We start from the raw sequence: 12326 nt of genomic DNA, 5'->3' as shown, positions 1-12326 counted from the left end.
TGCCTAAGGTGATTCATCTTTAGTCCATAGTTATTCAAACTTCTGTCTCTGATGCTTTTAGCCAGAGTCGTTTAATTCTATAACACATACAACTTGCTGTGATATCTATATCTTTATATTTCATAAATGAAATGAATGTGTATAGTCAACATACTGTTATCTGTGTTATTTCCCTTTAAAATAACTATTTTGCTAGTAGCTAATCTCCAAGAAGCTTTTGTGAACCACTCTTCATAGGATAGCATTATTTTGACCCATTTTGCTAATAAGACCTCAACACAAAGGAGAATTTGCATAATCATTATATATGAAGACAGATGCAAATACAATCACAACTGCTTGGTTATGTGTAGCTTTCTGAAATGCCAGGAAACCAAGTGGATCTGATCCATTTACGCTACAATTAAAAATCACAACTGATTTTTAAGGTTTACAAAGTTGAGAGACCAGATGGTTCTCTCTCCAAACATTTATATTTTCCTCACCCAGTAGCAGGAAGTCATTTTAGATTGCATTTCTATGTTTGAATTGCTGTGTTTCCTCTAAGTTAGAATACAAACAGGCTAAGATGTTTGATAAATTTTCAATATATTGTACAAACGGTGCTCTTGCTCTTGTTTGGATAACATCGTGTGACTCATTCCAAAAGTACACTGTTGAAAAATCTCAGATAAGGGAAGTGGAGTGCTGAGCGGATTTCTGAGACCAGATATGGGAATTTAACACATTTGTTTTCCATTTCAACTAACTGAAGCACTAACAAGATTTTATGCTATGCCTGAGTATGGGGAAAGACCATTTGATTTTTGTGAGTAGTATACCAACACTGTTCATTTATTTATATAATTATGTTGGTAGTGGAGTTATTTTGATTTTTTTTCTCACATCACAATGTGATGATACATGGAATAATTCTGAAATGAGATTTGAGAGAGAGAAAGAGAGAGAGAGAGACTGAGACCCTCATGGAGAGCCCAAGGCAACTTTATTAACTTTATATTTGAGTCTCCATTTCAGAGAGGCATGTTAGATAAGTAAGCAAATTTCATTTCATTTCAAAGACCCCAACTTTACTTTTATAATCCTCAATTTTAGTTAAAAATACTACATCCATCTTCAGAGCTAAGAATTCTAATACAGTCATACATCTTCTATTCCAAATTAATCACTGTTGGAGGTTCTGTATATCGTAACTAGTAAAATGTCAAATATTTTTCATTTCTCAAGTCTTTCTTTTGAGTATCTTTGGTGCAACTTTGTCAATAAACTACAGGAACTTCCTGAGTTTATTGTGTATAAGTGGTTGGTCCTATTTGCAAGTGGTGTAATAAAGAGAAGTGTGAAATACCATCAGAAACATCCACCTCTACTGTGTTACAAATAGCTTACCTTCAAAATAAATGAATGCTCATTTTGATCCATCCCTATACAAGTCCCCATAATACTTTCTCAAGAGAACAACAACTCGTTTAGAGCCCCAGACCCACATACCAATGTTTTCCAAAACCTGACATACTGCAAAGGTGACTGAGTTACCAGAGAAGCTTCTATCTTACCCACAAGTCTTAGTCAGAACTCTTGTGCCTTGAATACCCAGCAGCTTTGAAAAGTGCTTATTTCTTGACCTCAGTAGCTGCCTCTTAGATGAACCCAAGGATGGAAGTGTTGACTAGCATTCCAGGTGCTCCTGCTACAGGCTATACTACATTACCTCCTAGAGCAGTAGCTTTATATCCAGCCAGCAAATTAATATCATCAGGGCTGCAAGAGAATTGAAAACTCAGGATGTGGTCCTTAGCCAATGAAATAGAAACATTTGAGTTGAGTAAGAAAGCTATATTTGCAAAGCTAACCACTTTGCAGCCTGACACAACCACTACTTTAGATTTCTGTGATAAACACAGGAGCATGCTAGCCTCCCCCAAAGTGGTGAGAGAGACCATTTGTCGTCACCTGGTTTTCACAATGCCCGCCGTTGCAAGCATTATGACTTCCCAATTCAAGAACCTCAGTTATTTTTATACAAATCGGCTCTACAAAACCAGGGTGTATGAAGGAGACTCCATTCAAAACACAGAAGTCCTGGAACTGTTCTTGCAGTGCAAAATGATCTTGCATGGATTTGTTCCACATTGTGCTCATTTTGTCTCCAGTTGTCGGCTCCTTCCCTTTGCACACCCATTACACAACCTGTACTGTTCAGTTAGGTCTCAGCTCACGGGTGCAGAGGATATGACCTAATCAGGGGACACCTGTGTCCCAGCTATAACTCAGGTCAACATGTTATCCTCTTCCTTTCATTTAATGATGATGGGATTTTGAGAAAGCTAGAGAGCAGGGGCATTTTCAGCCTCCACCACATACCCGAAAATGTCATATAAATCAGTGTGAATGAGGCCATCTCGGGAAATTTAATGAAGATTTCAATTCAGGACCAAAGTTTAAAAGTTTCTTTGGCTTCCTTGATAAATGAATGAATGAGTTTTACAATCTATACAGTAAATAGAGAGAGAGAAGGGAGACTGTAAATATCATGTGACCTTTTCCTTTAAGATCTGTTACATAAAAAGCAATGTTATCTATCTATATTTTGTATCTAATAAAACTGTTTCTTGCTTTAAATAAATCACTGGAACAATATCTTGGAAGGAATCATAAGAATTAAAATTGTTTGATCGTAATTAAAGTCCATATATAATCATGAGAATTCTACTAGTGATATGCTACATTAAGCTTGTTAAAAGTTTCCTAATTTACTTTTAAATTCAGAGTTAATATTTCTGCTATGTGAAGAACTTGAGATCAGAAGTGATGGAGGGCTTTGATACTGCCTCTTATTAGCCATTCAAAAGATACCCCAGTACACTCTCAATATGGAAGAAAATGGTGCTTTCTATGCTAAGGTGACTGTAAGGCAAGATGCACAAGCATGCTGTCCTACCACAATTTACTAACAAATGGACATTTACTGCGACCTTTGTGTATAAGAATTTTAGATTGCTTGATGTCCTAAAACAACATTGGAGATATCTGATTTGTTTCTAGCACTGTAGCAAATATTCCATGTTCAACACAAACTAGAATCCATCCATGATTTATCTGCTAAAATTCATTTCTAAGTCTAACCCACATGTAAAATGATTTTAAATCATTCATAGAATCTGTCACTGTGTGTGTGTGTGTGTGTGTGTGTGTGTGTGTGTGTGTGTGTGTGTGTTTTATGGTATGTTTTCCTGTGCCACAATAGCCAATGAAGGCTATGTGTTCTTTAAATATACAAGGTTTGGGGGATGCCTCAGTGAGTAAAGTGCATATTGTACAAGCGTGAGGATCTTAGTGTGATTCCCAGCACCCAATAAAAGCAGGATGCAGTAGAGCATGACTAAAATCCAGCACTAGGAGAAAAATGCCAGAGGATGCTCAGAGTTTATAGGCCAGCCAGTCTCAACAATGGTTGACCTCTAGGTTCTGTGAGAGACCCTGTCTCAAAACAAAGTAGAAAGAGATAGAAGAAGGCACTAAGTGTCAAACTCTGATTTCCAAATGTGCACTCACAGTATAAACACACACACACACACACACACACACACACACACACACACACACACACTTTTACATCTACAGTGATTCTTGCAAATACTCTAACTACATTTCTACTGTAAACTGGGAATTAGATGAGGATTCCTCACTCTGTGAAAATGCTTTTAATTTTTAAATTATAGAGTAATTAGACACATGCTTTTCTTTTAGCCATTACTTGTCGAAAGCAAGATGGAGGGCAGGCTAGCATCCAGGAGTGCCTCCAGTATGCAGGCCCTGTGCCAGCCCTGACTCAGGCTTGCCAGATCCCCTGCCAAGATGACTGTCAATTTACCAGCTGGTCCAAGTTTTCTTCATGCAATGGAGACTGCGGTGCAGTTAGGACCAGAAAGCGTGCTATTGTTGGTAAGAATAATTGGGATGCTAAAGGCAACTCTTAGCATGACAAAAAAAATACAATAAAACTCAAACTAAGAGCATTCTGGCAGTATGCTTGAAAATCCTTATTGCTGCTGTAGTTACACTGAATATTTCAGTACACTGAGGTGTGTTTTTAATGCAAAGTAACAATGATAGAAGCATATCATTTTAGAAGAAAGAAAAGGCAGCCTAATTTCCTATGCAACAAACAATGAAACATTGTTGTTGTTTAAACATGCACCTTTAGTGCATTGTCCAGAAAGTTTGAAGTGCCTGGTGCAAGGAGTAGCGACCACCCCTTTACCATCTCAGCCTGTTCTCAGGACCACAGCCTCAGCCTGTAGCTTATCTCCTACAGTGAGAAATGAAGCATTAATTCTATATCTGAAAGTTGCATTAAATACAGTCACAATTACTTTAAAAGGTGAAAAAAGCAATGACGTAGCTAAGTTTAGAAGGCATGGCACTACACTGAAGCTGGAAGTATTTGAACATAGTCAGGGGCAAAAAAGGAAACCAAAAATGTTGACTGTTAAGAGTTGTCAAATTATAAGATGAACCAAAGTAAAATGAAGACTGAAGACTCTGGGAAGCTGCATATATAAACCATATACATATATGATATATATTTATATATCATATATAAACCATATACATATACGATATATATATATATATATATCACTGTGTGAAAATTAGAAATAAATGTTCTTAAATCTGATAATATACTTACTATATTATATGTGACAGAATTACATATCATGGATATTTCATATGATATGACTAGCATAATTAAACATATAATTTTAAGTACACATATAACATATATAAGAATTTTTAAGAAAGAGGAGTTTCTTTTGATTCAAACATTTAAAACGTTTTATTCTGATACCCAATCAAATCTTCTCTTTGAGCCTGTATTAGTCATCAAGTATGTTAAAATGAGTACTAATCAGAAATTTTGAAAGATACAAAATAATAGGCGAAGAAATAAGCCTTAAATCTCCATTTCCAGATTATAACCCCTTGTAACTCTGCTACCTATCTGCAATCAGCAAAGAGAGTGCAGCCCGGTGAGCTCTCCCTCTGCCTCTTGTATTTTTGCATATATTTAAAAGAAGAGGTTTGTGCAATTGCCACAAACTCCTGAGTCAGTACAAACACGAGAATTTCAGTCATTTCAAAGAGTGTAAAAATCAACTACAATCCTTTATGCAAAGTGGACTATTTTTAAATGAAAAAGTAAGAAAGTTCCACTGTGCAAAGCCCAAAGCACTGAATATCAGCGAAAATTTATTTAGAAAGCACTTAGAATTGAAAAAATATCATTTATTTATAGGCTACTATTGAATAGAATCAAAAGCAGAGAACGGAAGTATAAGAATGTGAAAAAAATCTAAGGATGCTAGAAATTAATAATGCTATTTTCCATCTACAGGAAAAAGCAAAAAGAAGGAGAAATGTAAAAACTCCCATTTGTACCCTCTGATTGAGACTCAGTATTGTCCTTGTGACAAATACAATGCGCAGCCTGTGGGAAACTGGTCAGACTGTATTTTACCGGAAGGGAAGGCCGAAGTGCTGTTGGGGATGAAGGTACCAGGAGACAACAAGGAGTGTGGACAAGGATACCGTTACCAAGCGATGGCATGCTACGATCAAAATGGCAGACTCGTGGAAACATCGCGATGCAACAGCCATGGTAACCCAACATCACTGCAGTGCTCAGGTTGCTCTTTGGTACTCGGGGTATCGTAGAGAGGAAAGGAAACGTTTGCAGCAGTGTGCTCTGAAGGGAAGGCTGGGCACCCCACGGTCCGCCTTGAGTGTTTAACAAGACATAAAGCCGCACAGTCTACTGACTCAGAGTTGGTAGATGAGTCCCAGATCGGTTAGAAGCAGCATTATGGAGCTCATATTCATAAACGGGAAGGCAAGAATAGTCATAGAAAATTCCCTTGGGATGTATTCTCTGTTCGTTCAACAGACCCAGCAATCCCTAACTGGCATGTGAACAGAAAGGAGAAAAGATCCGAACACAAAGAGATTGAAGTTTTAAACGAGTTTTTTGTTTGTTTGTTTTGTTTTGTTGTTTTGTGTTTTTTGGTTTTTTGTTTTGTTTTGGTTTGGTTTTGGTTTTTCGAGACAGGGTTTCTCTGTGTAGCTTTGCGCCTTTTCCTGGATCTCGCTCTGTAGACCAGGCTGGCCTCGAACTCACAAAGATCCGCCTGGCTCTGCCTCCCGAGTGCTGGGATTAAAGGCGTGCGCCATCAAATGAGTTTTGACAACCAAGTTGGCAAACTATGCAATATACCCAGAATGTCATTCAAGTAACAGAGAGTAAGGGCAAAACTCTCAGAGATCTGTTCATCATCCACTGAGTTGAGACTAGGGGGGCGTGTAGAATACTTTTAGAAAACTATGCCCACTTCTATTTTGTAATATTATCTGTAAACTGCACAGATAATAATTAAGATGCCAAAAATTTATGAATAGTGGCTACTTGGAGCCAGTGAATACAAAGAATCCTTAAGTTTTGATATGAATGTAGCAGTAGCAACGTATCACCACTATTCTTTAATAATAATAAATCTGCTTTTTAATGGAATGAAGTCATTTTACAGTGTATTAGCCTGAGTCAGAGACAGAATGTATTGGCAAAAGTTAGGCAGTGGTGTCCTACCTTCTTACAGAAATGACTGGAAAAGATGAAATAAATTGCTAGGAGCAAATACGCAGCAGTTACCCTCCAACTTTGCTGCAATAACTTCTGTGATTGAAACAAGGCTGGTCCAGTTTTATTATAAGGTCTAGAAAACAATGCAAGCTAATAGGACCTTTTCACATTTACAAACCTTCAAAGTTTCATGCTGACATATTTCTTGGAGTCCCTTTAAGCTTTTCCCAACAAAGGAGCTTCTAAAAATCTTGCCCTTTATTTTCACTTTGTCTCATAATTCCTGTTTTTTAAACCCTGAAGAGTCCTCAAAGCTGAAGCTGTAGATATAAAGTATTTTCAGGTTAGTAAGTGTGCACTGCTAAACTGAAGATCTCTTTGCATTTGAGCAATAGCTGTAAGCAAATAGGGTTTTTAAACTCTGAAAATACCTATTTAAGTAACACAAATTTACTCTTTGCATCAAATAGCAAAAGTGTTATCAATTAGATTCCAAAAGTATAGGTACATTTTCTATTTTGAGATGATAATATATAAAATTTTAAATAGTGATTCAATGTGAAACTGAAAATCATTTCAATTGAATTTCTTTTGAGGTGCAGGGTGTAAGTATTTGCTCAAATTCAATTTCTTCAGTGAACTGATTACTGAGATAATAATTTGTTTTGAACACTACCTTGAGCTTCCGGCATGGCTTTGACACAGCTCTGCTTCTATTCTGGTCTACTAATTAGATGCATGAGAACTTTAATAATCATATTTTGGGGTTGGAAGGGAAAAACTTTATTTTTATTCAAGGTGCTGGGAGATCAAAAACAAGATGTTGGGCATACTAGATAGGCATTTCACCAGAGCTACATACATTTCCAGTGCTTAGAAAACAATTTTTAGCAAATTATATGACTATCACAATTTGCTAGCTAATAAATGTAACTAAGCCGCATAATCAAAAGATTAAAAACAGAAATGTCATTGAAATTAGCCAAAGGCAAACTTCTTACCTTAGTGTGATCAAGTCGAGGCATGGAGAGTGCAGCTCTCCACTCCAAGGAAGGTAGAGACAGCAAAAGAATACCACGAGGAATGTGAAAGAAGCTAAGAAAAACCCTTCACCAAGAAAACCGTTCCATCTGAGTTCTGCAGCATCCCTGTCATCTTTAATGGTGATGGTGTCCCTCTCAACATCTTCATCTTCTTTAGTATGTTTTTATTTATAATGGGGCATCAATGAAGTATCTGAACATTTACTAACACTGATTCTAAGGAAATTTCATTTCTATTGACAGATCTCTATTTTACAGTTACTTGTCTGTGGCATGTTCTGTCAGTTCCAATAGTGTGTGAAAAGCCAAAGTTGCTCACCCTGTTCTAGTCATGCTCTGCATTACTCCATACCTCCTCACAGTCAAGTCAACATCCTAGATGGATGACAGATGGAAAGTTTATATACCTTGGAGAAAAACAATCTTCCTACTTCAATTTAAGCATAAAGTTGACCCCTATGTGTATGAAGTGCAATAATATTAGTCTTTTACTCAATTCTCGCTTGCCTTGGGGCAATTCTGTTTAATCACTGCTGTCCATCATCTGTGACTTATGTTATCAGTAATTACAGGGTTATGCAATTCAACTTTCCCCAGTTTAATTGTATGTTATTTTAGACTATTTCCCATGTGACCACCCTTTTTAATTTCTTAAAATTGGGGTATGGTTTTATTACCACAGATTAAGCTTTTTTATAATGATAGACTCTGGTCTGAGAAATGCTACAATTATATCCCTACAATTAGATCTTATATAATGGTTTCTGTTCAGTCCATATAAACCTTTGTCTTTTAATAAGATCAGACTTCAATGTATAGTGTAGGGTTACATAAATTTCTATTATTTTCATTATGAAATTTAAAACAGTTAGTCTTCATATTTTAAAGAATCTCAAAGGTACCTCGGCTTATGCAATGTGTACATTGCATTTTCATTGAAGTATAAGTGATAAAACTTTATTATGCAACTTCTAAACTGACCTAGCACCCTAAAATCCCAATTTTGTTCACCATTTGGTACTTATCAGGCATGCATACCTTATAAACATGCCATATACTTTACCTGTTATACTCATTATGTTTTCATCTGCCATGCATGAATACAGATTTGCTAGGACAGTTGAAAGAATTGTACTCACGGATATATTCTTAGCTCTGTAAGAGTTGATGCACAATAAATATTTGCAGAATGTATGAATGAATGAAATTCTAGAGAGAATGTTTCAACATGAAAAGAGTTGGTCCCTGGTGTGCTTACAGTTTATCAGAACCACTATAGCACTTTCTGTTTTCTCGAGACCCTCCCTCTGAAGCACATTTCTGGGAGATAACCAAATGGATTGTTGAAAATAGGTGTGATCTTTAGAACAAGTAAGAGCTACACGTGCTACAAAATGCCTATATGATTCTGATCAATTATCCAGGTTCCAATCTGCCCATTAAATGGGAGAAAAAAATAACAGCCACACAGCCATCCTGCTCAATTAGATCAATAATACCCCTATAATAAAAAGTTCTTTCATTGTTAAAGTTTCCTGTTCAAAATGGTCTGGTGGTATAATAACTTAATTCTTGGTTCTAATTGATGAATCATGATGTCTTGAATTTTCTAAGCATTGTTTACAAATTTAATTGGGAGTTTGAGGTACTGGACTCTCTTCATTTTCATTCACATTTCCTGTGAAAATAAGGAATAATTATTCCAACTGTTTTCTTTGAAATATATGTTTTATATGTGGAATGATAAAGTACAAAAAAATGCCAGATACCCCAGTCTTTAAGTCTTCAAGTCACATCATTCCTTCTAGACAATTTACCATCAAAAAATTTTACTTGTTATTTTGAATAGGCAGTTTAGGCCATAATGCAATATCAGTAAGTAGTCTAAGGTTGAAATTAATTATACATGTAATGACAAATAATCTGTTAATACCAAGTAAAGGGAAAAGTTCAATGGAATTTTTTTCATGAATCTCGGCACTTAGTGTGTGGAACTCTCCTGTGGCCTGAACATAAAATACAACCATTGAAAATATCAGAGTTGCAACACAGACAGACCAGGGGGGAACTCAAATAGGGCATTATGTTAGATTACTTGCAACTAAATATCTTCCTAAAGGGTAAGATAACAGATATTTTAGGTTTGTGATTCATAGTCATTGTTACAACTTGTACAGTTGTAGAATGAAACGGGCTGTGAAGGAAATATGGCAATGGGCACAGTTGTGTTCCAGGAATACTTTATTTGTTAAGAATGAAAGAAAGAAAGAAGGAAAGAAAGAAAGAAAGAAAGAAAGAAAGAAAGAAAGAAAGAAAGAAAGAAAGAAAGAAAGAAAGAAAGAAAGAAAGAAGGAAGGAAGGAAGGAAGGAAGGAAGGAAGGAAGGAAGGAAGGAAGGAAGGAAGGAAGGAAGAGGGAAGGAAGGAGGGAGGGAGAAAAGAGGTGTTAGATGCCCTGTTATTTGAATGTTGATCTAACTTTTAACTGTACAAGATGTGGTTCAGGGACCACTGAGAAACAGTTATAAATAAAGAAATATCCTTCCCTGCAAAAGGTAGCGTCAGAATCTCTATCTCACCAGGATCATAGGTGGCCTCTGCTACACAGTCAGCTTGAGGAGCACCAACCTGAATCAAGCCTGTCTCAGAGTCCTGAAGACAGGGAGGAATTAAGAGCTGTCAGAGAGAAACTGCCCTCCAGAACTTTAGTTGGATGCTCTGTTACAGGCAGCACAATCCACACCTCCATATGTCCATACATTGATAATCACCCATGGAAAGTTTTGATGTTTATGATAGCCAGTCTTGTTAAAGACAAGCTCTTTGACCCATTCTGGAAGATAACCAAGTTTTATGGCCCAATACACCTTTAGCATTTTACTATGGCATTTTTTATATATAAAGAAGTGAACTCTTAAAAATCATAAAAATAACCTAAGTCTGTATATCCGTCAAAACTCACAATATATCTGTCAAAGCACTGGAAGGGGAAAGTGTTTTCAGCTCTGGCGGAGAAGAGAGCACTCCAAGTTATACGCTGCTCTGTTTGTAAACAGAACACAAATTGCCTTAAAGGTATTAGCCACATGTTACTTAGAGAATTCAATAGTCATGACCCGGCAGCTCTCTACTCGTCCATTGGCATGTGATGCCACACTGGCACTCAGAGAGCCTGCATGTTTTATAGATCACATAGCATACTTTCATTTTTTTATTTTAGATTTGCTTTCTGTCACCTCAAAGCTGAGGTTATGAATAGTTTCTCTAATGCCAACTAGTGTGACATTTATTTCCTCTTAACATTAATTTTGAGAAAGGGCAATTTATATTCAATCATTCTGGCTTTCTCTCTTTGCCTATTATGCTAACCAATGATAACAGTGTAAAAAGTGTTGCTAAGCATTGAGTGACTTTAACAGTTGATTTTGCAAGCACTTATAGGATTCACAGCATACCCATTCAAGTTCGATATTTTGTAAAAGCTGTCCCTAGCAACCAAAGCTGTCGTACAGAATATAATCATAGTTTGCGGTACAACACTGTTAATTAAAAGAAAAAGAAATCCTTAAAACTTATAATTGAAACAAATTTAATTTTAATATAAGGTGTTTTATAATGCACAAATCTCAAAATTTGGATAAATAGAGTTTTAATACGTTAATAAATGTTTTCATCTTATAGTTATATTATACCCTTGTGTGGCAGCATTTGTCATTATTATCTACCAGCCTACAAATCCTCATCTCACCAACCTCCCACAGTTCTAATACTGAAATGATTTCAAACCAGATGTACATTTCAATGGTTAGAGCAAAGGAATGAGAACACCAGACAGCATCTCCTTGGTCAGAATCTCCAGAGAAGGCTCACCAAGTGTGAGGTTATTTACTATTAAAATATGTGGGAACAGAAAGACTTCCTCAGCAAAACTTAGAAAGGAAAAGCATCTCAGATGAACAAAATGTGACTTTGATACCCAATTTGCATAGATTCTAGTCTTTGAGTTTGTGCTTTAAGTTGTATCTGAAACTCAAAACAAACAAGTCTGATAAAAAATCCTTGTGAGTGTGAGTAGAATGGATTTTTCAGATAGCACATGTGACCACTCAGCACGATGTAACTGAAATAAATTTTTTTTGTGATGGGATTCGGGGGGGGGCATAGGTTTAATATTAGAAGTTGATTAGAAACAAAATTAATTAAGAAACTGTTTCCTGTCCTGGTGGATACTTGTACCCCGGGAAGAGTGTATTTCATTATATCAAGCAGAAGAGACAATGAAGAGAGTTTTATAAGCAAACTGGAATGGAATTCTAGTATTTCCAAAAAGCCTTTTCAGTTGCTAGAATTCATTTAATGTCTAATCCATTTCAGAATTTTTAATTTCTCATTTGAGAGCACACATAAAGGTAGTGTTGCTTTTTGCAGTTATCCAAAAACTGGATCTTTTTTTCCCCTTTTCAAATGTGAAAAGAAGGCCACGTGTATGCATCTGACTTTTCCTGAGATAACTGGATTCAAAGTTGAAGAGCCAGAGAAATAGGGAATCGCTGGAGACATCTAGCACACAAGGAAAGCAGTGGTGCAGGTGCAGAGGTGGAGAGGGATAGACTTGAGAAATGCCCCACAGCTACAGTTCACGGCACAT

The 12326-nt window shown here is 36.5% G+C and overlaps 1 protein-coding gene across 1 annotated transcript in view; it reads left to right on the top strand.

The window, feature by feature from the left end:
* Thsd7a (thrombospondin type 1 domain containing 7A) overlaps positions 1–12326 on the top strand; it is a 219695-nt gene that overhangs the window by 165398 nt on the left and 41971 nt on the right. The window contains exons 12-13 of the mRNA XM_059256457.1: positions 3751–3945; positions 5399–5662. Coding sequence (XP_059112440.1) covers positions 3751–3945; positions 5399–5662 — 459 coding nt within the window. The remainder of the gene's footprint in view (positions 1–3750; positions 3946–5398; positions 5663–12326) is intronic.

The sequence above is a fragment of the Peromyscus eremicus genome, chromosome 3, assembly GCF_949786415.1.
Source record: "Peromyscus eremicus chromosome 3, PerEre_H2_v1, whole genome shotgun sequence".
In the NCBI taxonomy this organism is placed as follows: Eukaryota; Metazoa; Chordata; class Mammalia; order Rodentia; family Cricetidae; genus Peromyscus; species Peromyscus eremicus.
This window is presented reverse-complemented; position numbering and strand designations above follow the sequence as displayed.